At 38.4% G+C, this 26,931-nt stretch overlaps 1 protein-coding gene across 1 annotated transcript in view; it reads left to right on the top strand.

Annotated features, from left to right (window-relative positions):
• Positions 1 to 26,931, top strand: part of LOC108982901 (DExH-box ATP-dependent RNA helicase DExH14) — a 44,186-nt gene that overhangs the window by 7,533 nt on the left and 9,722 nt on the right. The window contains exons 16-38 of the mRNA XM_018954384.2: positions 38 to 112; positions 199 to 330; positions 412 to 477; positions 1,310 to 1,375; positions 1,490 to 1,612; positions 13,556 to 13,705; positions 14,205 to 14,417; positions 14,669 to 14,824; positions 14,966 to 15,190; positions 15,275 to 15,376; positions 15,484 to 15,564; positions 15,679 to 15,759; positions 16,251 to 16,454; positions 16,565 to 16,681; positions 16,785 to 16,907; positions 20,926 to 21,015; positions 21,090 to 21,215; positions 21,381 to 21,443; positions 22,918 to 23,006; positions 23,599 to 23,689; positions 24,825 to 24,974; positions 25,055 to 25,246; positions 25,335 to 25,400. Coding sequence (XP_018809929.1) covers positions 38 to 112; positions 199 to 330; positions 412 to 477; positions 1,310 to 1,375; positions 1,490 to 1,612; positions 13,556 to 13,705; positions 14,205 to 14,417; positions 14,669 to 14,824; positions 14,966 to 15,190; positions 15,275 to 15,376; positions 15,484 to 15,564; positions 15,679 to 15,759; positions 16,251 to 16,454; positions 16,565 to 16,681; positions 16,785 to 16,907; positions 20,926 to 21,015; positions 21,090 to 21,215; positions 21,381 to 21,443; positions 22,918 to 23,006; positions 23,599 to 23,689; positions 24,825 to 24,974; positions 25,055 to 25,246; positions 25,335 to 25,400 — 2,781 coding nt within the window. The remainder of the gene's footprint in view (positions 1 to 37; positions 113 to 198; positions 331 to 411; positions 478 to 1,309; positions 1,376 to 1,489; positions 1,613 to 13,555; positions 13,706 to 14,204; positions 14,418 to 14,668; positions 14,825 to 14,965; positions 15,191 to 15,274; positions 15,377 to 15,483; positions 15,565 to 15,678; positions 15,760 to 16,250; positions 16,455 to 16,564; positions 16,682 to 16,784; positions 16,908 to 20,925; positions 21,016 to 21,089; positions 21,216 to 21,380; positions 21,444 to 22,917; positions 23,007 to 23,598; positions 23,690 to 24,824; positions 24,975 to 25,054; positions 25,247 to 25,334; positions 25,401 to 26,931) is intronic.

The raw sequence follows: 26,931 nt of genomic DNA, 5'->3' as shown, positions 1-26,931 counted from the left end.
TTGGTTTCACTAATATTATTTAGGGCATGTTAAACAGGTTGAACTTGGCCGAAAATATGATGATCTGGAGGTCTTCAAGAATGATACACATCCACAATTTAACTTAATAAAGGCAAGGAATTAAAAGCTTCATTTTTATTCTGTTCTTCATGATTATGTCTCTCCTTTTATTCATTGATATCACTTTACTGTTTTCAGAGGGAAGTTGTTAAGTCCAGAAATAAAGATCTTGTGGAGCTTTTTGAATATGGAATTGGTGTTCATCATGCTGGGATGCTTCGAGCAGACAGAGGTCTGACTGAGCGTCTTTTCTCTGATGGACTCTTGAAGGTTAAACTCATTCAATTTTCAGTCTTAGCTTGGTACTTTTGGATTTTGCTGAGGTTTTTGTGCATTAATCTGCTTCTTTAGGTACTGGTTTGCACAGCAACATTGGCATGGGGTGTAAATCTGCCGGCTCACACTGTTGTAATTAAGGTTTGTGCTTTTAATATTATTTACTGTATATGCTTGAATAACTGCAAATTATAGAGTTGTCAAACTCCATAACCTAAGATATTGTATAATGGACTAGTGGGGTAATATCTTAAATTATCCTCAAATCGAATTCTTTGCTTCTGAATCTCTCTATTTTATGCTTCTAAATCTCTCTAGTGAGGTCAGACATAATATCTTCACTTCTTTGACAGCTTCTTTGACAGTTGACTTGTTTATAGAATCTCTTGTACTTTTTCTTGAAACAATAGATAGTTGGTAGTGGTTGTAGTCATTTTTAACCCTCCTCTGCCAAAAGGTTTAAATGGATGCTGTAATGTAACTTTTTCTTTTTGAGTACGCTTTTTTAAAACTTTGACTTGCTGCTTGTAGTAAGCAAATGATCTCCTGTCTGGTGGGGTGCTGACACCAAAATTTGCACTTGCCAGTCATGGTTGGTTGTTTGCTACCAAGACAATCTGTTTTCGGTCTTCTTTTTTATTTAGCCGATCTGAACAAGAGGACCTTTTCTGCATGGCCTTATTACTAGTAGCTTGAATCAAAAGTTGTAATGTCAATAGCAATTTATCGTAGCCAGAATCTGTGCATCTGTGTTGTTCGCTCAGTTAAGTGCTCTGCTTTCTTCATGTTTACAGTTTGATTGCAGAAATATTGTGTGTACTCATGACTCATGATTGTTATGTGCTCTGCTTTATTATTGGTTGCAACCTGATTGCATCATTATTGTAGTGATGAATATATTAGCTTTTGTAGCCCAGTAAGTCTCTTATAGCCTTTCCTCTTACATTTTTTTTCCTGCATGGTCATCCTTCAGGGTACACAATTATATGATCCGAAGGCTGGTGGGTGGCGAGACCTAGGCATGCTTGATGTTATGCAGGCAAGACCTTAAGATTTCCTCTTACAAATACGTTAAAAGTTGATTTACTAGATACCTGTACTTTTTATTCACTGTCCAACTGTTTTTTCTGTTCACATTCATGCCTCTATTTAGATCTTCGGAAGGGCTGGTAGACCTCAGTTTGACAAAAGTGGTGAAGGTATAATAATCACGTCTCATGAGAAATTAGCCTACTATCTGCGATTGCTGACAAGTCAACTCCCCATTGAAAGTCAGGTACTTGTATATGGCATTTGGTTGATTGTGGGAACTTGAAATATTTTGTTTGAGATGTATGTTTTGTGTTTCTAATGTGCATTTGACGTGGTCAACGGAGAAAGAATTAGCTCTAAAATCATATCCCAAGGCCCTGATCAAATTCAAAGTCTATCCTTGGGTGCGTAGAATATGGATGCGTTATGTTATTCAAAAGTCTATCCTTGTTTTTTTTTCCCTGCTATTACATATAGTTTTTAGTTGCTGTGTCCATTTTCTCTCCGTACAACCAAAATCAGACGATGAAAAATGACAGTATTTTTTTCTTCGATGATGCTTGCTGGTCTGTGACTGTGGAATTACGGTTGAGTATCGTGGTACTTGGTGTGCTCAGGATGGGATTTACAAAAGATTTAGTGATAGAGTCAAAAGTTTTTTCATTAGAGAAGGATGGCAACTTCTTGCTTATTAAAGAGAGAAGTTGGAAGGTGATGAATAGGCTGACATTGGGGTCATCCTCGGTGCGGTGGTTGGCTAAAGCACTGGAGCATAGTTTGGAGGGAGAAAAGAAAGTTTTTAACATGACGGTTAGGGAGAACAATCATAGCTTCATAGCGCAGTGATGCTCGAATGCTCGAGGCCGATACATGGCTTTGGTGGAATATGGTGGTGGTGGTAGGCGTAGTTTTATTTTTATACTTGAAGAGAAGGAAGGCAGTGGATGGAGGAGGATGGGGGAGGCACTGTGGGAGTTTGTAGACGAAGGGAGAAGCAACTACAGAGGAGGAGCACTGATTAGACCATCGGTGGTGGTGTTTCAGTTGCAAAAACTTTCTTACAGGGAGGCTCTAGCACCTTTGCATGAAACTAGAAAAGGGGAAGGTGGCAGCATGGAAGCTCAGAGGGGTGTCTACGCAAGAAAGGGCAATGGGCACGATACTGGCAGAGCTCCTCGTATTGCACAGTGGAAGGGTGGTGATGACAAGCTTGTTGTTGGCTTGGAAGGGGGAGACGTACTCGGTACATTGCTGGACGTGAAGACATAGCTCGGGATGCTGGATAAAGTAGAATGGATGATACGGTGCGTAGAGTTTAAAGGAGTATTGGATGAGAGCTTGGAAATAAGTAGGCTTGGTTTGGGCTTGGGTGGGGAGGAAGCTGGAGCTAAAAGGGGCGTGGGCTCAGATGGTGCAGGACCCAGCAGTGTTTGTGGTGAGTTAGGGCACCTCGTGTGGACCCAGCAAGGTGGGCCATCCTACTGGGCCTCAACCAGTGGGAAACAATGGGGGAACTGAGAGGCACGAGACCCAGCCCATATGGAGAATCAGAAAAGGGGAGTGAGCCTCGACCCCTTACTGGCGGGAGCCTAGCAGACTCGCCAGAGCGGTTTGCGGGAGCATCACGACCAGTCGAGGAACCGCTGACGAGGGCCCAGAGGGTGACAACGGTGGTAGTGGATCCCACGACAGTAGTTTTAGAACGGGATCTGGACCTTTCTCCACTAGAGTGCATCGAATCTCTGGCATATCCTGGCCAGACAGCGCCAACGAACATCAAGGAGGTTATATCTCCTTCGGCGGTGGCTCTACAACAGCTTGAGGTTCTATCTCTGGCGGAGGCTCTGCAGCAGCTGTAATAGTATAATGAGACATGGGAATAGTGGAATCTCTTGCTGATACTTAGTTTGATGCTCTCTCCCTCTCTGGCAGTGACAAGCAAAATGTTCATGGGCTAGCAAAAATGAGTATTCCGACACATGGAGCCTCTAATTGGGAATGTAGGAATCTCTTCACAAAGGGGGTGATTCGCCAGTGGTATCGCAGTGGGTTACTAGAGAGGGGGAGCCCATACCCCTGAACTGTATGTTACCCAACAAGGCTAGTGTGTCTAATTGGGTTTTACTTAAGGCGAAGGAAATTCAACATTGTGTGGGGATGGACTGTGAGGGCTTCGAGGAACAATTTATGGGTTGACTTACTGCCATTGAAGTGGGTCATACTTAGCTTAAGAAATTTATGTCTAAACAACTGAGGGAGCTAAAGAGACTTACGTGGTCTTTGAATTATGAGGGTAGCTCAAGTCGAGATAGATCCAAAGGGAAGGGGATAGTATTTCCTATATGAAGCCCAAAATTGCATCTTGGAATATCTGCAGGCTTAACGAGGCAAGCAAGCGTCTTTGTATAAAAAATTTGCTCCGTAAGTGGAAGACGGACATAGTGTGCTTACAAGAAACCAATCTGAAATTTATTCCAAGAAGAATAGTGTGAAGTATTTGGAGCTGTTGATATGTGGATTGGGCGTATCTTGCATCGAATGGGGCTTTGGGAGGAGTATTAGTGATGTGGTATAGAAGGGTGGTGGAAAAAATAGAAGACTTCATAGGGGAGTATACAGTGGCATGTTCCTTTAAGAGTATGGAAGATAATTTCTTGTGGGTTTTGCACGTATCTATGCGCTGAACTTAGACAGTACCAGAAGATTATTATGGGAAGAATTAGCGGGAGTATATAGCTGGTGGGAACTTCCTTGGCGCATAGATAGTGATTTTAATTTTACAAGGTTCCCAAGCGAACGTTCTAGAGATAGTAGATTGCGTCCAGCAATGACAGAATTCTCAGAGTATATTTTCAACTGGAATCTATTGGACCTTCCTCTCATGGGGGGTATTTTCACATGGTCTAATACTCAGAAGTGGTCCCGATTAGATAGATTTTTAGTTTCATTGGAATGGGAAATGCATTATCCGGATGTTTGCCAAAAGTGACTGCCTCTCATTTGTTCGGACCATTTTCCCATCTTGCTAGATTGTGGTGGTATCCAATGTGGGTGTCAATATTTTAAGTTCAAAACATGTGGTTGAAAATTGAAGGCTTTGTGGATAGAGTAAGGCAATGGTGGTCCTCATATCAGTTTCAGGGCACCCCCAGTCTCATTCTTGCAGGTAAACTAAAAGCTCTAAATAATGATTTAAAGTTTTGGAATACTCAATCTTTTGGAGAACGTAGGGAAACACAAGAAAACCTTGTTGGAGGAGTTGCAGGAGTTAGAGAGGATACATGAGGAAATGGTTCTTTCTCCATAAGAGATATCTTGAAAGACAGAGTTGGTTTTAGAATTAGAGAGGGTAATCTCTCTAGAGGAGATCACATGGTGCCAAATATCAAGAGCATTATGGTTGAAAGAAGGGGACCGAAGTTCGAAGTTCTTATATAGAGTAGCTAATTCTCATAGGAGAACCAATACCATTGAGATGCTAAATATCGATGGTGTGGATTGTATGGAGGCTCCCGTGATTGGGGAACGTTACTGATTTTTTTGAACATTTGCTTACAGAGCAAGTGGGGTGGAGGCCAAAGCTTGATGAACTAGGTTTTGAGTCTATTGAGCTGCAGAATGCCTCTTGGTTAGAGGGGCCTTTTGAGGAGGCGGAGGTTTATGTTGTAGTAAGAAAAATGGTCAAAGACAAAGCATCCAGTCCGGACGGTTTTTCTATGGGATTCTTTCAAACATGTTTGGAGGTAGTGAAAGAGGAACTAATGAAGCTGTTCCATGAACTATTCTTGCTTGGAAAATTTGAGAAAAGCCTAAATGCCATGTTTATTGCATTGATTCCTAAGAAGATTGGGGCATCGGAGTTAAAGGATTTTAGGCCCATTAGCCTTGTCAATGGGATATACAAGATCATCTCCTAGGTTGCTTGCAAATAACTTAGGGGAGGTCTTGGGGAAGATCATTACGAAACCACAAAATGCATTTGTAAGGGGCAGACAAATTCTAGACTCAGTTTTTATCGCCAATGAATGTTTGGATAGTAGATTAAAATCTGGCATTACAGGGATCCTATGTAAGTTGGATATGGAGAAGGCCTATGATCACGTAAACTGGGACTTCGTACTTTACTTACTAGGGAGGTGCGGATTTGGGGAGATGATGTTCATGGATCAAATGGTGCATTTCAACGACGAGATTTTCAGTTTTGATAAATGCAATCCAGTTGGTTTCTTTAGCAGTTCCCAAGGCCTAAGACAAGGGATCCATTGTCCCCACTCCTATTTGTCATTAGTATGGAAGTGCTTAGCAGAATGATATCGACTTTGGTCATGAATGGCTTTGTGGTTGGCTTCTCGATTGGTGATCCCAATAGGGGTCTTATTAACATTTCTCACTTATTGTTTGCAGATGACACACTAGTAATTTGTGAGGCAGACCAAAACCAGCTACGAGCATTGAAGACACTTCTACTCTATTTTGAAGTAGTGTCTGGTTTGAGAGTGAATTTTGATAAATCAGAGTTAGTGCCAGTCGGAAGGGTTCACAACATTTGGCAATTGGCCAGCATGCTTGGATGTAAGGTTTCCTCTCTTCCCATGAATTACCTTGGACTTCCATTAGGAGCTGCCTCAAGGGCTATATCAATCTGGGATACAGTGATCGAGAAGATAGAACAAAGATTGGCTAGGTGGAAGAGGTTGTACTTGTCAAAAGGTGGCCGAATTACCTTAATTAAAAGTACTCTTACTAATTTACCAACATATTTTTTGTCTCTATTCCCTATTCCAGCTAACGTGGTGCCCAGATTGAAAAACTTCACTATAATTTCTTATGGAGTGGTGTGGGGGATGAATTCAAATTCCATCTAGTCAATTGGGATAAGGTATGCACTCCAATCTCCTTTGGTGGGTTGGGAATTAGAAATATGAAAATTTTCAATCGGGCCTTACTTGGGAAATGGTTATGAGAATATAATATGGAACTGGACGCCCTATGGAAGTCGGTAGTTGATTGCAAATATGGAAGTTTTTTTTTTGGGTTTGGGGGGGGCGGGGGCGCTGGTGTACTAGAGGGGTGAGTGGGGCTTATGGAGTGAGAGTTTGGAAGCACATCAAACGAGGGTGGGGGGTTTTTACTCGCCATACTAAACTTGTGCTGGGAGCTGGCTCTAGAATAAAATTTTGGAGCGACATATGGTGTGGAAATAATGTCCTAAAGGACTCATTTCCTTCAATTTTTTGGTTGCAGGTGATCAAGAAGCTTCAGTGGCAGATCTGGTGGTGTTATTAGGGGATCAAGTCCAATGGACATCACTTTCAGTAGGGCGGCATAAGATTGAGAAGTTAGCATCTTCGAGGACTTTTTTAGCCTATTGTACTTCACGAAACGGAGTAGACAATTAGTTGATACATTGTGGTGGGTACCTGCAGGTAAAGGCATATTCTCGGTTCAATCCTTCTACAAGTCCCTCACACACTTACCGAATAATCAGTTTCCATGGTTGGCGGACTAAGATGCCTCCTAAAGCGGCATTCTTTATTTGGACAGCTTCCCTGGGTAAGATTTTGATAACAGATAATCTAAGAAAGCGTAAGGTGATTATACTAGATTGGTGTTGCATGTGCAAGAAATCCGGCGAGACTGTAGATCATCTCTTACTACATTGTGAGGCTGCTAAAGCGTTGTGGAATGAGTGTTTGGCCGAGTAGAGGTAGCTTCGGTTATGCCCGCCACAGTGGTTGACTTTTTGGCCAGTTGGACGCATCCAGGAGGTATTCCACAAATCAAAACCATGTGGAAGATGGTATCTATCTGTATTATGTGGTGTTTGTGGTAGGAGTGTAACGACCGAACATTTGAAGATAAGGAGCGGTCAGTAGAGGAACCTAGATCTTTCTTTTTTAGAACTTTATGCCTATGGGCCATAACTGTAAACTTTAATGGCCTAGATTTTCATAATTTTCTTGTTTCCGTTACTCCAACCTAGATAGGCCTTCTCTCTTGTATACCTTCTTGTATACTTGGGGTTATGCCTATCATCAATTCAATCGTTTACTTATAAAAAAAAAAAAAAAAAATTAAGCGCAAGTTGGCAAGTTGGAAGAGGATGTATATGTTGAAAAGTGGTAGACTCACCTTAATTAAGGGCACTCTTTCCAATTTGCATGAATATTTCTCGTCCTTGTTTCCAAAACCCTCTGGTGTGGCTAATCATATTGAGAAGCTCCAATGCTACTTTTTGTGGGGTGGATAGGTTAAGTTTTCAAAATTTACCCACTTAATTTGGATAGGGATTGAAAGCTCAAAATTTGCTTGTGTTCATCACAACTATGGAAGTGGTTGTGGCAAAATCAATAAGAGAGGGAGTCTTTGTAGAAATTGTAATAGATTCCAAGTTTGGTGGTGTTTGGGGTGTGGTGCTCAAATGAGGTACATGGACCGTATAGGGTGGGGTTGTGGAAAAATATCAAATGGGGTATTCTTTAGGCACACTAGACTTGAGGTCGGTGCAAAGATAGGGCCTCCAGGGAAGCTTTCCCAATAGTTTATAGGATTGCACATTAGCTAGAGGTTTCAGCGGCCTATTTATTGGAAGTCTTCAGTGGCTCTTCACGTGGAATATCAATTTCCTCATCGAGGCTCAAGATTAGGAGGTTGGTGCTCTCAAAGAATTCTTCAATTTATTGTACTCTGTTGGAGTAAGTGCTGGAGGTATAGACAAGATTCTTTGGAGCCCTTCAAAGAAAGGGAAGTTCACTATATGTTCATTCTGTGAGGTCTTCACTACTCAAGGGAGCATTCATTTTCCTTGGAGAAGCATATGGAGAAGTAAGGCACCACTAAAAGCTGCTTTGCCTAGACGACATTCCTTGGGAAGATTGTTGCAATGGAAAACCTAGGGAAGTGGCGGATATTATGGTTGATTGGTGTTGTATTTTTGACAATAGTGCATAATTGATATATCGTCTGCTACTTCATTGCAAGGTTGCTAGAGGCCTGTGGAACAAGCTCTTTGGTAGAATGGTGTTAGTTTGGGTTATGCTTAGAAGGTTTGTAGACCTTTGTGGAAGTTGGAGAGGTTTATATGGAAATCCACAAATTTTAGCAGTGTAGAAGATGACTATCATATGCTTGTTGTGGTGTATTTAGAGGGAAAATAATGATTGAAATCTTGAATATCATGAATGGACAATGGGTGAACTTAGACGTCTCTTCTTCAATACTTTGTTTCTTTAGGTGATAGATGGGGATTAAGGCTATGTTTGGGCACTTAGATGATCTCATCTCAAAAATTTTCATAATTTCCTTTCCAAACATTATTTAAACACAACATTTTTTCAATTTCAAATTTTTAATTTTTTCATCTAATAATTACTTAATCAATACATTTTTTCCAAACTTCCAAACAAAACACAAAAAACAATACAACTTTTTCAAATTTCAAAACAAAAACAATATTAAAAAATTATATTCGAACAATATTTTAACTTTATAATATTTTTATTCAACTTTTTCTCTTTTCTTTTCCAAAAACCAATAAAACATCTTAACTCAAACCATTTCACTATTATTCACAAATTATTTTACTACTATTTGCTAAATTTTCATCTCATCTCATTATCCAAGCATGCCCTTAGTTTCCATGATTTACTTGTATCTACTTATATTTCTTAATCAGGTGTTTTCTCTTGTATGCATTCTATGTAGTCAAAAAAAGAATAGTTGAAAGTCTAATGGATAAAACTTTTGGGACACATTTATGCAAACTTCAAACATATAATTTCCTGTTACAGCACATTATTTTGTGATGGTTCATAGTCCTTATAAGGAAAAGCGTTTTTTGAGTTTGAAGTAGCGGGGATTATGATCATTCATTGTGATACCCCATAGTGACTTATGAGTGTAGGTGGTGTATGAGATCTCACATTGCTTGGGAGAGAGATTGTGATATCATATTGTCTGATGAGTGTAGATGGTGTATGTGATCCCCCAATGCTTTGGCGGGAGAAACTCTTACTCTTTATAAGGGCTTGAGACTCCAATTGTACCATTGACTAATCCTTTTGGAGTAGGTCCTATATGTGGCTTGGGCCTCGGCCATTACATTCATATCACCAAAAGAAGTTTTGTTGGGGGGGGGGGGGGTTGCCAATCAATGTCATTGGGGAAGATGTATATCGTGGCTATACATCTCCAAAGTCGTTCTCGTTCCCTATTCATCCTGATCCTTGTTCTTGGTCTCTATGAAAAGTCCATTTGATGGAAAGGAATCCATGTTCAAGTCTTTATTTTTGGGTAAGAATAAAATAAATAGGAAGAACAATACAAAATCACTAGGGCATACCCCATGCAACAATTGACATCACAGAGAGGCCACGACCAACATCACCTGAGTAGGGAAAAGGAAATGAACAAGAACTACAATCTATAAGAAGTACAAGAAAGATCCCAAGAGCTAAGAAAGTAGCTATTTTCCATGGTGGGATGGAGCCCACGAAGGGAATTTGCAAAGCAAGGTGGTGAAAACTTCTCGAGTGGAAAACATAACATTTCATGTACAACATCACTTGAACACCTTTGGTTGTATTCTAGCTCTTGTAGAGTATTGGTGCAATGCCCCAAGGGAAGGCCCAAACCACATCTGAGCCTGTATTCCAAAAGAACTAGTCAATAGTACAATTGGAGCTCCATTAGGTCTTTGATGGCTGCAATATTAACTAGGAGCAATCTAGGCAATTTTGAGAATTCGGTTGGTAATGGTGTATAAATGATAAACTTGGAGTATTTCAAACTACCAAGGTGAAAGCCATTGTGGAGACCTTCAAGAAGTGTGTAGAAAAGAGGGTGAGAAAAGGGGGGGGGGGGGGGGGTTAATGAGCAAAGGGAATTTCGGTTTTAGTGAGAAACCAACGTGCTTTTTTTAAGGAGGTTAAACTTGCTTTAGAAAGAGTGGAATTGGCCAGGAAGTGTTATGGGCCAATGGATCTCCAAAAGACAAAGAGTAATGCTACATACAATCGTGAAGTGTGCAAGCGCCATGTAGTCGCTTTGAAAAAGAGTGGGGTCCACTATTAAAAAATTAATTTTTTTCGTGTGGATCTCATATTTATTCGTTTTTTTTAAAGTGATTGCGCAGCGTTTGCACACTCACGATTACAACTATCATTTCTCAAGGACAAAATACCCATACCATATACTTAGGAAAGCTCCAATTGATGGATTGCGTGTGCCATGGGCTACAACTTACTAGACTTCAATCCATCCTGTCAAGATATATGACTTAGATTTAAGTAAGCTGGATCCTGGCAGCATGGGCCCTGCGTGTAGCTTTGGACCTAGAGACTTATTCCATAATGGGCTAGACTCAAGAGCCCAATCAAAGATGATAAGGGTGAGCACGTAGAGGGGTTTTGCTCATGTGGGATAAGAGCATCACTGAAAAAACTGAGGATATATTAGTGTATACATAGTAGCGTGCAGCTAAACATGTTGAAGACAATTTTTTTATGGGCTTTTGTAGGTGTTTATAGTCCTAATAATGACTATGATAGACAATTCTTTTGGAATGAGCTGGTGGAACTTACCATGGGTTTGATCGCTATTCTGTCTCATCTTCTCTTTGCTGATGATACCTTGAATTTTTTTGAGGTCTACTTGGATCATCTTTGCACTTGCGTTGTTTGTTCTTGTGCTTTGAATATGTTTTTGGGCTGAGAATTAATCTAGCCAAATCAAAGTTCGACCTTGATTGGAACAGTTGTTGATGTAGAAGGACTGATGCATCTATTGGATGTAGGGTGTCTTCTATGCCTATGAAGTATTTGGGTCTTTTGTTTGGGGCTTCATTTAGGGTAAAATCTATCTGGGATGACATTATCGAGGAGTTGAAACGTTGTTTGGCTAGGTGAAAATTCTAATTATTGAAGGGTGGATGGATAAATCTGATGGCGAGTTCTCTTTCAAATTTGCCAACTTACTTTTGCCTCTTATCTCCATATCTATTGTGGTAGCCCATTGTCTTGAAAAACTTCCATAGGATTTATTATGGGTACGTTGTTATGGTTTTATGCCATGAATGAGATGAATTGTGGGGAGCTGTAATAAAATAAAATGTAGCAGTATGTGGGTATTCATATGATGTTAGTGGGTCTTTTGAGGTGGGGGTGTGGAAAACATCATAATGCGGTTGGGGGATTTCTCATTGTCTTTGGTTTGAGATGGGGATGGGCCTAATATCATATTTTGACATGATGCAATGTGTGGGGCCCAGCCTTTTTAGAATTTCCCGCTGCAAGGAACCGTCGGTAGTAGAACTTATACAGATTGAGAATGGACGCTCATGGAGTGGTACTTTTATTAGAGCAAGCTGAGAGGAGGTGGAGCTGACAAGATATGCTAGATTCTTCCAAAGACGAATCTTTGAGTTAAAGTCTTTATGCCATGTGTTTTCCTTTGGAAGAATATTTGGAGAGAGGCATCATCAAGGGTAACATTCTTTTGTTTGGTTGGCAATGCAAAGGAAGATATTAATTGTAGATAACTTGAGAAAGAGGAATTGCATAGTACTGGACTGGTGTTGTATGTTGTTAGCAAGGTGGAGAAAGCATTGGTCATCTTATGCTTTGCTGAAAGGTGGCTCGGGATTTATGGGAATCAATATTTCATACCTTTGGGATTGAATGGATTATGCTCTGGTAGATTTTATGGCTTGTTGGCATAGGCCCTGTTTGGATAGTGAAAGTGTCTCGTCTCATCTCATCATTACAACTTTTCCAAATTCTCACACAAAATATAATAAACAATTCAACTTTTTCAATTCCATAATAATATTAAAAAACAATATTCTAACAATATTTTATTCAACTTTTGACTTTCATCTCAACTCATTTCATCTTATCTCAACTCGCTATCCAAACGGCACCATAGTTGTGTTAGTAGCCATAGCAATTTAAATGTTTGGAGAGTGGTCCCCTTTTGTTTGATGTGGTGTATTTGGTAGGAAGACAATGCTTAACTTTGGAAGATTGTGACAGGATAGTGCTAGAATCAAGAATCATTGTGTTCAATGCCCTTTATTTGTGGATATGGCATGTAATAGTTTCGGTGCTTATAGCTTTCTAGACTTCATGGAGTTGTGTTTCTTTTCTTAATCTGTACAGCTAGGTGTTTCCTATTGTATGCTTCCTTTGTACTTGGGTTGTGCCCCTTTGTTCCTTTGAATAAAATTTACCTTATCAAGGGGCTTCTGTTACTTACTGTGACTCTAAGTCTACAAGGCTTGTTTGTGAAAGTGGGCTCACAGCTAACTTTATGTAAGCATTTTCATTTTTTCTTAGCAAGGGTTGCTATGTCTTTTGTTAGCCGGTGGGTAGAATATATAAATGGAAATTTGTAGAAGTTCACAGCAGTTAAAATTCATATTGATTTAAGTACTGTAATTGGTCCAAATTTTGTTAATGCTGCAAGTTTTGGTCACTTTAGAGGTAGAATAAATTTTTGGTAGGTGATGGAAGTGAACACAGAATTATGGCACTTTATTTTTTGATTGGTATCATATATCAAGAAATACATCCACTGCAATGAAACTTAACTGCATGCCATCCATGTGGGTATAAATTTCCCTGACAATGCCTGGTAAAGAGAGGAGAAAAAAACAAGAAAAGATGCGAAAGAAAAAATTGTTTTGTTAAAATATACTCCTGTGGTTTATTAACTATTAAACAGCTTGTATTAACCATTGGACATTTTTGCTTATATTGTACTTGAATTGGTTGGAAACACAACAACAGCCACTTCGATAGAAATTAGTGGATTGAGAATGCTGTTTATGATTCAAGCGCCTGGATTGACATCAAACAAAATATACATGTTATAAGAGTAATCTTTATGCCTATTATTCAAGTTAACAAGGGGTTATTGGACTGGAAAATTCAAATTCCATTCAAACTTTATTTATCATGAGCCCCTATATTTTTCTGAGCTAGTGCAAATTAACAAGTTAAGTACATGGGTTGTTTGTCAAAGCAGGAATTAAAAAGACAGATAATATACAGTGTGTTGTGGTGATGCTGCTATTCATGTGTTCTTTCTAAAGTGCAAATCTTTGCTCATCATGCGATAAATGTTGGGATATCTTGTTAGTAATTGGCTTACTTTTCATGTTTCGTGATTTCTCTCTTCATATGTGCAGTTTATTAGCTCCTTGAAAGATAATTTAAACGCAGAAGTAGCTTTGGGTACAGTAACTAATGTTAAGGAAGCTTGTGCGTGGCTTGGATATACATATCTTTTTATAAGGATGAGGTTGAATCCTCTGGCATATGGTATTGGATGGGATGAGGTATGGTGTGTCTGTTTATGTAAATCAATATCAATTTATATACACCTGTATATTGTATGTATATATAGTTATTTATTCCTGATTGAAATGTGATGTTAAGATCTGATATAGCCTATTTCCTTATAACGTCTCGTTTGAGAATTAAAGATAGAAAAATGTGGTTGAACATTTTTTTATCACTGTTTTGGATTCTACTTTTATTTATTTATTTAACTTCCTCCCCCCCCCCCCCCCCCCAAAAAAAAAAGAAAAAAGAAAAAAGATTTAGTCATAGGCTGCATAATTCTTAATTGGTATATTCATGTGGCAGCTTCGTCTTTTACAGTTTTTTGCTCTCCCCTCTTTGGTGGAACATCTTGATAATGCATATACTATGAACACTTGTTTAGGAAGTCTTGTCTGACATGTTGCCTTCCCATTTCACTTGTTGAACATATTTTTGGGTTTTTCTTCCTGGTTTTGGTTCTTAAATAAGTTGCTTTTCGACTTGTTTTGGCAGCTTGTCGCCGATCCTTCGTTAAGTTCAAAGCAAAGATCTCTTGTAACAGATGCTGCACGTGCACTTGATAAAGCAAAGATGATGCGCTTTGATGAGAAAAGTGGCAATTTTTACTGTACTGAGCTTGGTCGCATTGCAAGCCACTTTTATATTCAATACTCTAGTGTTGAAACTTACAATGAAATGTTGAGACGCCACATGAATGATAGCGAGGTTGTTTGTTGTGACCTGTTGCATTTGCTACATGTTTCTGTCTGTGTCTCGATTTTCCCTTTTTTGTTACTTTTTACTATACTTTTTAACTTTTATTTAAAGAAAAACATAGAGTCAACCACAATAATATAGTGTACAGGTGTCATTCTCCAATTTTTGCGTGATTATTCTTCTTCTGTTTTGTGGTTCCTTTATTTACTAAAAGAAACATTATCATTCTTGTAAGCGGTACCAATTTGTTGCTGCTGTAGGTAATTGACATGGTGGCTCACTCTTCTGAATTTGAAAACATTGCTGTTCGAGAAGAGGAACAGAATGAGTTAGAGACATTGGTGCGGACATCATGCCCGTTAGAAGTTAAAGGTGGTCCTTCAAATAAGCATGGCAAAATTTCCATTCTCATTCAGGTTACCTTTTTCCTTTTGGTTTTGTTTTGTTTATTTTGTTTTGTTTGTTTCTTTTTTTAGGATATTGACAATGTTTGCTAGCTACAAAGTGAAAGAAAAGGAGATATTTAATGACTAATATATTGTTTATTTTACTTGCAGTTGTACATATCTCGAGGCTCAATTGATACCTTCTCATTGGTTTCTGATGCTGCATATATAAGCGCAAGCTTGGCTCGTATTATGAGAGCTTTATTTGAAATTTGTTTGCGAAGAGGCTGGTGTGAGATGTCTTTGTTCATGTTGGAATATTGCAAGGCTGTGGATCGGAAAATTTGGCCCCATCTACATCCCCTTAGACAATTTGACAAGGATATTTCATCAGACGTTTGTCCCATAGACCTTTTTCCTACTATCTGCTCAAAACGTTCTTTTGTTGCCTTGTATAATTATGTTTCTCGGTTGGTCCAGATACTTCGGAAGCTTGAAGAACGAGGGGCTGACTTGGATCGCCTGCAGGAGATGCAGGAAAAGGACATTGGGGCATTGATTCGTTATGCAAATGGAGGAAAGGTACGCTCATTTTGTGGACTGATGCTCTAATATCTTGAAGCTATTGGATTATATAAGAATTAGATCCTAATTAACCTTCTTTCTTTATTTTCTTTGTGACATGGCAGTTGGTTAAGCAATGTTTAGGATATTTCCCATGGATTCAGTTATCAGCAACTGTAAGTCCGATCACCAGAACTGTTTTGAAGGTAACTTTATGGAGAATGTTTTTCTTTTTTTCAAACTTTTTGACATCAGAACTTTCCACCTAGTTGTGTGAAATTAAAAGTGTCATTTTTTACGGGATCAATATAAATTCTCAGGTGGATCTCCGTATAACGCCAGAGTTTATATGGAAAGATCGTTTCCATGGTGCTACTGAGCGTTGGTGGATTCTGGTTGAGGTGAAGACTCACTCTTTTTGAATTATAATTTAAGTGAATGACTCCTTAAGATAAGTTACCAAGAAAGTAAAGTGTAAAAGCCTCTCTTTTGTGGGCTTGAAAAATATCTTTATAAGGTACTCAATTTTTGAAATCTTAAAGGTTGATGAATTTAGATTCTCAAAAACCTCTGCCATTTCTAAATTTTATAATGGTAATTAGTAATATAAGACTAAACTGTTTGTACAAGCTTAATTTTGGAAAAATTTCATGCTTGTTTTCAACAAATCAGTCATAATAATCCTAGCTTCATTTAAAACTGATCTAATTTCTTGCCCCAATTTTTTTATTGTTTGTTCTCTTTCTTCCGTTGGAAAATATGGTCTTTCTAAGTTTTAATGTTACTTCCCCATGGGTCATGGCTTCACCTATTTTCATATTCTACATTGTAATAACTATATTTCATATTTTGATACATCTACATTGAATACCAAAACGAATCTTTTAAACAGGACTCAGAGAACGATCATATCTACTACTCAGAACTTTTCACTCTGACAAAGCGGATGGCCAGAGGCGAACCTCAGAAGCTGTCCTTCACTGTGCCAATATTTGAACCACATCCACCCCAATATTATATCCGTGCTGTTTCTGATTCTTGGTTGCATGCTGAGGCTTTCTACACCATTTCTTTCCATAATCTAGCGCTGCCAGAGGTATTAATTTTTTATTTTCTAAACTTAAGGCACATTCACATTATAGCAGCATTGTGTCCAATTTTCTCCTGCCAAGGCTCTGTCTCATATGAAGATTATTCTTTGTTCAGGCTTGTACTTCACACACAGAACTTCTAGATTTAAAACCTCTCCCTGTGACTTCATTGGGCAACAGTACTTATGAAGCTTTGTACAAGTTTTCACATTTTAATCCTATACAAACACAGGTTTGGTCGAAAATTTACACTGCAGGTTTTGTTATTTAATACTTATTGGTTTCGGATTAGTAACAGTTTGAATTTGTATTATTATGTTGCTGTTATTGGGCAGAGTTTCCATGTCCTTTATCACACTGACAACAATGTGCTGTTAGGAGCTCCCACTGGAAGTGGGAAAACCATATCTGCTGAGCTTGCCATGCTTCACCTCTTTAATACTCAGCCTGACATGAAGGTATGCCTTCAAGTTTTCTTCATGCATAGTATAGAAGAGGATTGCTTTTGATTCTTTCCATTGTTCTTTCTTTTTTTCCATAGCTCTAATAGATTCCTGTGTACTGGGGCTATGCCCTTTTGTTTGCTTCCGTATTTTGAATTTTTTTTTGTAGTTACTTTTGTTTGTATTTTGAAGTATACAAGAGATGAACCTAATTACAAACTAAGTGCTGTGAAAAGCAGCATAAAAGTCATGAAAACTAATCCCATTCAATACAATAGCCGAAGCCCAAAGTAACAATGTCTGAAAGAAAAAGTCCCTGAACTCTCCCATCAAACGTTCCCTATTATCAAAGCAGCAACCATTCCTTTCGTTCCAAGTACACCACATTAAGCATGGAGGCACCATCTTACAAACAGCTGCGATTTGACGATTGCCCTGAATTCCTCTCCAACATGACAAAAAGTCGACCACCCTCCTAGGTATGATCCAGACAATACCAAGCCGGGTAAAGATTTCATCCCATAAAGCCTTAATCACATCACAATATAGAAGAAGATGATCTGTTGTTTCTCCATTTCTTTTACATATAAAGCACCAATCCATTATCAAAAGACTGCTTTCTCAGATTATCAATAGTCAAAATTTTCCCATGAGAGGCCAGCCAGCCAAAGAAAGCAACCTTAAGTGGAACGTTACTCCTCCAAATGCTCTTCCAAGGGAAAACAATGGAAGAATGGGGTGACATAGCCTTATAAAAGGACTTGACTGAGATGTTACTCCTCCAAATGCTCCTCGAATGAATCCAGAGCAACCTGTCCTCCTGTTTGGCTTGTAAAATTCTGTGATATCTCCAACCTTCCAATCTTGGACAGCTCTAATAAACCTCACGGACCATTGAAGAGAACCAGCAGAAATGTCCATGTTATCAGCCACTAAGCATCCTTATCCAATGCAATCCTATAAAGAGAAGGGAAAACATTCTTCAAGGCAACATCACTACACCAAATATCGTGCCAGAATCTGATTCATGTTCCCCTTCCCACCTCAAATCTGAAATTGCTGAAGAAATCTTCCCATCCATTCCGAATAAATTTCCAAACTCCCACTCCATATGCCCCTTTTACTTTATTTGAGCACCATCTTACCCAAATACTCTCATATTTGACACCAATAACATTCCTCCAAAGAGCATCCCCTTCTCGATGATACCGCCATAGCCATTTCCCTAATAGTGCATTATTGAAGGTTCTCAACTTTCTGATCCCCAAACCACCACAAGATAAAGGGGTGCAGACCTTATCCCACTTAATCAAGTGGAATTTTTTCTCATCCTCTAAGTCTCCCCACAAGAAATTACGAAAAATCTTCTCCAATCTATTCGCCACCCTTGCAGGCAAAGGGAATAAAGATAAAAAAAAAATATGTTGGGAGATTAGATAATGTGCTCTTGATTAAGGTGATTCTACCACCTTTGGACAAATAGATCATCTTCTAACCCACTAGTCTATATTCAATCTTTTCAACAATCCCATCCCACATTGCCTTGGATTTATGAGGAGCTCCCAAGAGAAGACCAAGCTACTTCATAGGCAAGGATGACACTTTGAAGCCCAAGTTAGCAGCCAATTCGCCTAAGTCATGAACCAAGCCAACAAGAACCATTTTAGATTTAGATAGATTCACCTCAAGGCCAGAGGCAGCTTCAAAACAAAGTAATAGTGCCCTTAAGGAGCGAATCTGGTCGGGATCTGGCTCTCAGAGAATTAGCATGTCTTTAGCAAAGAGGAGGCGAGAGACATTTAAGCAAACCCGAGATAAAGTCCTTATTTGTCGCTGCTTTCAACATTCTGTTCAACACATCCATTACTAAAACAAACAAGAAATGGGACAGAGGGTTCCCTTGTCTCAAGCCCTGAGAACTATTAAAGAAACCTTCAGGGGAGCTATTTACCAAAATTGAGAATCTGACAGTTGTGATGCAATATTTCATCCATTGACACCATCTCTCCCCAAAACCGTATCTACCAAGAATATACACCAAAAATGCCCAATTAACATAATCAAACGCCTTCTCCAAATCCAATTTACAAACAATACCCGGGGTGTCGGCTCTGACTCTATTGTCCAAGCATTCATTGGCAATGAGTACGGAGTCAAGAATCTGTCTTCTCTTGACAAAGGCATTTTGTGACTTCAAGATGATCTTCCCCATGACTTCACTCATCTGACTAGCTAGAACTTTTGAAATGATCTTGTATACCCCACTCACCAGACTTATGGGGCAGAAATCTTTCACCTCCACTGACCTTGTCCTTTTTGGAGTAAAGGCAATGAATGAAGCGTTAAGATTTTCTCAAATTTCATTGACGTGTGAAATTCGAGAAAAACCTTCATGATGTCCTCCCTAACAATATCCCAACAAACTTGAAAGAAAGTTGTTGAGAAGCCATCTAGACCTGGTGCTTTGTCTTTGTCCATCCCTCTTAACACTAAGTTCCTCATCCTCTTCCTCTTAACACACACAAAGTACCTCATCCTCATTCTTCTAAGCAGGATTGGGACTTGATAAAAATTGAATGGGTAGTGGACTTTGTTAAGTAGGTGGCGCGGGAGTTTAACCACACAAAAAAGGAACATTGGGAAAGTAGGGAGGAGACTCAACCAATGTGACATCGGTTGAAGAGCAGGATTGTAGCAATGATCCTTTTGGGTTGTAGAGTAACCAAGAAAGACACATTTAGTGGCATGAGGATGAGTAGCAGTAAGCAAGAGTAACCAACGATATCTCTCTTGACCATTGATGACCAGGCTCACCCATCATCAGGATGGGGAGGCTTTGTGGAGAGATGATATTGACTCCAAGTATGGGGGTGCTTGGTGAGGTTAGTATTCCAATGAAGCACAAGGGGAGGAGGGGGAGGCTTTGTGGAGAGATTTGATTGATTCCAAGTATGGGGGGATGCCTGGGGATGTTTGTATTCCAATGAAGCACTAGGAGCCCATGGAGTGGGGTTGTGGAAGAGTATCAGAAGAGTTTTTTTTTTTTTTTTTGGGGATTCTCTAGACATACCAGATATGTGGTGGGTGATGGCTTTGGGATCAGATTTTAGTAGGATAGGTGGTATGGAGACATGGCCCTCAAGAATGCTTTCCCTACAGTTTTTAGGATTGTGCATGAGCAAGAGGCTTCGGCAGCTGAGTTAATGGAAGTCACTTGTGGTTCATTATAGCGGAATGTTAGCTTCCTTAGAGCAACCCAAGATTGGGAAGTTGGTGCCTTCACTAAATTTTCATTTTGCTTTACTCTACAGGAGTAAGCAACAAGGAGGTAGATAAGATGCATTGTACCCCCTCTAAGAAAGGGAACTTCTCTGTATGCTCTTTTTACGAGGCTATGACTATTTAGTGAGGAATATTTGGATGAGTAAGGCACCTCTGAAGGCTGCGTTTTTTGTTGGACGGTTTCCCTTGGGAAGATCTTGACCATTGATTATATAAGCAAACATTTTATTATTCTAACCAATTGGTGTTGCATGTGTCAAAGGAGTGGTGAAACATTGGATTACTTGCAACTTCATTGTGGTGTTGCTTGGGCTCCATGGGATGACTTCTAAGTAAAGTTGGTCTTGCATGGGTGATGCCTTGAGAGGGTGGTAATCTTCTAGCTAGCTATAGAGTATTTATGTCTTTTGTGGTGCTTTTGGAGTGAAAGGAATCACAGGAGCTTTGAAGATCGGGAATGCTCATTAGAAGAACTTAGAAGCCTATTTTTAGAGACATTATTTCTTTGCGCTATAGCTATAGATTTTAAAGGAGTTAGTTTTCATGAGTTCCTTGTATCCATCACTTCTCCTAATTTGGTGTTTTCTCTTGTATACTTGTGTATTGGGGCTACGCCTCTTTCTATGTTTCAATAAAATCTGGTTTTTACTTATCAAATAGAGAAGGGTTCTATATAGTAGAGTAACCAAACTACCCCTGTATGTTGCTATACTATAGGTTGCAATATGCTTAAATTGCTGCCTGAATTCAGGTTATTTATATCGCACCATTGAAGGCTATCGTTCGGGAAAGAATGAATGATTGGAAAAAGCGACTTGTCTCTCAGCTTGGGAAGGAGATGGTGACTGCATTTATTTATTAGTCATTGATATGTTTTAACATATGGTGCTTGTATTAACAAGATGTTTGTATCAGGTTGAAATGACTGGAGATTATACTCCAGATTTGATGGCTCTCTTGTCAGCTGATATCATAATATCTACTCCTGAGAAGTGGGATGGTATCAGTCGTAATTGGCATAGTCGAAGCTACGTCAAAAAGGTCCATCTATTAATCATTATTGTTCATAATGGGATCTATTAATCATTATTGGTCATAATGGGATTTGTTTTCCTTTTATTATCTTCTTTTTCTTTTTTTTTTTATATCACAATACTTAATTGGTGGATGGCTGCTAGACATTAATGCGTAAGATCTGCTCAATAGGTTGGGCTTATGATTTTGGATGAGATTCACTTATTGGGAGCTGATCGTGGCCCAATCCTTGAGGTATTTCTACCAATTGCTGTGGCATTTTCTTGAGTGATGCTTTTAATCTATAACATATAATATTAAAACAAAGGCTAGGATGAATTTTGATCAATTCAAATTTTTTTGAACCGTCAGTTTGGTCTTAGAAGTTTGACTTCGAGCAGTTAAAAACTCAGAAAATTTGTTTTTGTTGTCAATGTAGTCCTCAGTCAGGATCTGTTGAAAGACAGGTAAGTGTACAAAACAGTGATTGTTTTGGAAATTTCCAAGTTTTGGATCAAATAAATTGAACAGTCACATGCCCCACAGAAATGATGTTGTTATGGCAGAGGTATGGAGGTGAGGGTGTTTTGGCGGTGTTAAGGGGTTTAGGTGTTTCCAACAGGGTTTTTGTGTCTGTTTAGGTTGTTTATGTATATTTCTGGTGGTTGGTGGGTTGTGTTTGATGGAGAGGCTTTCTGATTTTGGGAAATTTGATCAGTGGTGGTGGCTCTGTGATTGGGTTTTCTTTCCTTTTTTTGATATGTTTATTGGGTTTGGTGATGTGTGGTAGTGGTTTTGGGTAGTTTCTGCAACGTCTGTGGGTGTTTGGTGAGTTTTTCGGTGTGGTGGCAAATGATCTTGGGGTTGGAGGTCGGAAGTCATATGCCAGGTTCTTTCAGCAGCCACAACTCTATTTTAAACATCATTTCGGTGGAGTGTAGCCATGTTTTATGTGCCTTTATAAAATCATGGAAAATCATAGTTACCAAAATTTTCCCGAGATTATTACACTTTGCACCCTCAAACTACCCCTCCTTTTGCAATGTGCAACCTAAAACTACTTACAGGTTTCATTCTGCATCTTCCATTAAGGTCTATCATTAAGATTATGCCTGTGGCTTTTTTCATCTTAGGGTAAGATATTAACTGAGGGTGCATATTGCAAAATGTAATATCCCAACTTTCATCGTTTTATTTGTTTTTATTTTATTTTATTTTTATATCGCATCATTTTATATACTTAGAAGGCATAGAATTTGATGGATCAAATGGAAGGGCTACATTGACAGCAAAGCCATAGTTTAATGTGTTGATGCTTAAATTGAAACCTTGGGAATCAAACTGAAAGCTACACAAAAGTTGAAGAGACTTGAATGTGTTTTAGTCAAAGAAATCTCATTCTTCAAAATTTCAGAAGCCCCTGCTCTAGTATGTCTCTTGATGCAGAGAGTTGCTAGATTTGGTAGTTACAATGGCTTACTTTGATGTCGCTGTGCCAAGGAAATAAATTTATCCGTTTCTTTTGAAGAGTAGATAATGTGAGCTGGCAAAATGGTAAATTTTCCAAATTTCTTAATGGAGGGGACAAAAATGTCCAGCAGAAAATAGCATAGAAATCTCTCAGTTCATTTGATTTGATATTTTGTTTCTTTTCTTCTTTCATTAGTCGACAAACCTTATTCTATTTGCTTTAATTCTCATGCTCAATTTCATAACTAAATGTTTCCAGGTTATTGTTTCAAGGATGAGATACATATCATCACAAACAGAGCGTGCAGTACGATTTGTAGGCCTGTCTACTGCTTTAGCAAATGCGGGGTATGGTCGTGCTTATTTTGATAGTTTCTCTAAATCAACAGAATGCTCTTGCTTCTTCTATCAGATCTCGCTTCCCTGTCTATCTTATGAAACCTTCAATAACATCCAGAAGTCAAACTCAAGTATTAATACTATCAATTTACTTATAAAAAAGTACTAATCAATTTAAATTTTTAATTTTTTGGTGTAGAGTTACCATTAATATGTTTATCTTTCATCCTCAATTTTTTGGTCTTCAGTGAGAATAGTTTTCTCCCTTATTTCTGTCTACATTTGAAACTTTTTAATAGCATTAAATTCTGTATAAAAATTGGTCCGAGCTACTTTCAAAGAATTACATTACTGAGTTAATGGTGGCTTGGGAGGGTCACTGGGGCAAACATGGGTAAAGATGTTGAGAGGATGGGCCCTTTGTACGTGGGGCCAGTAATTTAAAAAACAATTATGCTTAATTCTTTGCACAAATGGGCTACAGTCCACAATAATACGTGATTTGCATCCTCTGTGAATTTTATAAAAAGGAACATGTTTCTGACCCTCTAGGCTTAATGACTTCACTTTGTAATTTTCTGATGCACTTCTTTTAATCTAGCGATTTAGCCGATTGGTTGGGTGTTGGGGAAACCGGACTTTTCAACTTCAAGCCAAGTGTGAGGCCTGTACCTCTTGAAGTTCATATACAGGCGAGTTGAAGTAGTGCTTCTCATTGGTTGAAATTCTTTATTATCATAATGTCTGATATTTCTTGATCCATTGTTCAATTATATTTACTATTTTATGATATAACTCCCTCCATCCTCAAAAGCACGTGCTTTGGAAAAAGGCACTATTTTTATGGGGGAAAATAATGCATTGACAATTCATAATTCAGTTATGATCCTCCAGAGTTGCTCTCTTTCAAAAGTAATGCTTTGACTTTTTTGAGATGTACATAGTAGGACCAAAAGAAAAAAAAAATGGAGTAAGACCCATATGGGATGTTGAGAGTATCTGAATTTTTATCAATGGTTATCTAGTAAGTATTGGGCTTTTATTTTCCCTTTAAAGTACACGCAAGAAGATATGGCTAGCTTTTCCGGGATTTGGAACTACAGAATAGAGTGGTATAATATATATTCTTTCTTATAAAGCGAATCGTAGCAGCTTATGTATATCTCTTTTTTATTGTCTTAATGGGTGTTATAAATTACAAACATGTCAAGCATATATGCTTGCAAAAACGTATTTGCGAGTCTTCCATGGTACTTCACTATGTCTGATTTACTCTTATAATGAAGTGAGTAATAATTTAATGCATGTTTAAGTGTTGCCATATTTTACACTTGATACACAATTATGATAAGAACCGTTGATCAAGTTCTATAGTTTAGAGATAAACATCCTATCATGTTGGTACTAATAGTTGTTGAAAGTACATTACAGAACATGACCTGCCTTATTACCCTGATTAACAGCAACCATTCGGCATTTACTTTGTTAGAATAAATGAGAAAAAACGGAGGATATATTCTCCTGCCTATAATATGGAATCTTCGTAAGCTTATCTGGAAATTACTTTTAACAATAGCTACTAACATAAAATTGAGATTCTCTAATCAATAAAATTCTTGCTTACGTATCAAAAAAAAATATTGAGGATCTTTTGCTCTGGATTTGTGCGGGTGAACTTATTCAAACCATAATGCTAGTTTTGATGCCCAAATGAGGTAGTGACTGATAACCCTTGTTTATGATCCTTTCTCATGGTTGATATAAAAATTGATTGAGGGCTTTAACATTTGCATGCTACAATTTTAATGCCTCTGTTTCTGTGAACAGGGATATCCTGGAAAGTTCTACTGCCCAAGGATGAATAGCATGAATAAACCAGCATATGCTGCTATATGCACCCATTCACCTACAAAACCAGTTCTGATATTTGTTTCATCTCGTCGTCAGACAAGGCTAACTGCTTTGGACCTCATTCAGGTGAGATCCATTTCATGCCTTGAATATGGATTATTAGATTTCCAGTACCATTTAATTGTTCTGTTTTTGTATTACTGAAGTTTGCAGCTTCAGACGAACAACCAAGGCAGTTTATTAATATTCTAGAAGAAGCACTTCAGATGGTTCTTTCTCAGATCACTGATCAGAACCTGAGGCACACCTTACAATTTGGCATCGGGTTACATCATGCAGGTCTGAATGACAAGGACAGATCTCTTGTAGAGGAACTTTTTGCAAACAACAAGATTCAGGCACTACTCTGTCACATGAATAGTCTTTCATTATTGTTCTGGTTGGGGCAAAAAAGGATGAACTGATGAGGTACATCATACAATGCAGGTATTGGTTTGTACCAGCACATTGGCATGGGGTGTGAACCTTCCAGCTCATCTGGTCATTATCAAGGTGAGGAAAATTAAATATGGTGTTTGTCTATTGGTTTGATGGTCTAAGAATTTTGCAGTGGGTGTTTTTTGGAAGTTTGACCTTTTCTATGTTAACACATTTTTTCCTTTAAAGGTATGGCAAGGATTAAAAAGTAACTAAAGTGTTAGTCTGAGATATATATCCTGAAAAAGCCCCTATGGGTTGGCTCAAGTGCTAAGGACCTTGGTCTTGTTGGTATACTCCCTCCTGGTCTAAGATTCAATTCTTAGGTGCAAACAATTTCAAGGGGCCATCGGATTGAGGGAATTTCCCCTTGAATTACCCTAGATGCACTTGTGAAAAACTCCTTGTGGGGGGCCCATGCAACCCTGGAATTAGTCGGCACTTTGTTCCCAGCATCCAATCCAATAAAAAAAATATTTATCCAGAAAATTATTCTGTGTCGGATTTACAAGTTTAGTGCCCTTTGCTCTTCTAGGCCAGTTCAAGCACTCAATATGCTCAAAAATATTCCTTCTCAAATTAAGTTCACTTGTTTTGTGAGCCTGCCTGAATTGATATAGACAGACTTTGGCTGTCATAATATTGTATTGGATTTCCAATGGAATTTCAAAATCCAATACAATGTTTTAACCTTCAAAATGTTTCAAATTTTCTTCTTTCAGTAAAGTCTTTAAAAAACAAACGGAATCCTAACATATTTTAACATGTTTCAAATTTTGATTAGAGATATGCTTAAAAAAAAGTAAGTTTCAAATTTTTTCTTCAAGTTATTTCATCATTTTGTCACTTGAACATTAGCAGAATCATATCATGTTGAAGGTGAGAGATAGTCATGCTTTTTCTTTCCTATGCACGAGATATTCATGGTTGATTCCAAGTCTTCCTCTCTTATCTCTGTTATGTGATATGTTTCAACTGTGAAAGTTCCTAGCTTGTACAGATGATGTCATATGTAGGGGTGAGAAACCGACTGGCCATTTTGGTGGTCCAAACTGACTGAACCAACCAAAATGAGGGTAGAGAAGCGTCCGGGCTGTCGTTGGTTCATCGGTTTGGGCCTCAAGCAGTCTAATTTTTGGGCCTTTTTTGTCTGGCTTGAGTATTTTGGGACCCAATTAAAGTTCTAATTTAATGTAGTGCCATTTTAAAGGCCAGTTTTAATATTTGAGTTCCATTTTAATTTTTGAACTCCATTTTTAATGTTAGTTTAATAAAAAAAATTACAAATAGTAAATACATACTAGATAAATAATTAAAAAAAAAAAAAAGTTACAACAACAACACCATGATACCACCCACCACTTCAACCACCATCCACCCCTTCAAAGTTCAAACTCCGCTAGATGTATAATACATGTTACTAACCAAGAACTTATCAAAAGAAATGTTACAAACCAAGTTATCAAGTCTCAAATTCACTCACAAATAGAAAAAATAAAAATTGTGAACTAAATAAAAATTTTACAACTACAAAACCATAAGATGAATATATATTCTTGAGTCTTCACTCATGATGCTTCAATCTTCCTCAATGGTTGTGACATTT

Source organism: Juglans regia, chromosome 2 (genome assembly GCF_001411555.2).
Source record: "Juglans regia cultivar Chandler chromosome 2, Walnut 2.0, whole genome shotgun sequence".
Classification (NCBI taxonomy): domain Eukaryota; kingdom Viridiplantae; phylum Streptophyta; class Magnoliopsida; order Fagales; family Juglandaceae; genus Juglans; species Juglans regia.
Note: the sequence above shows the minus strand (reverse complement) of the source record. Positions and strands in the feature narration are given on the sequence as shown.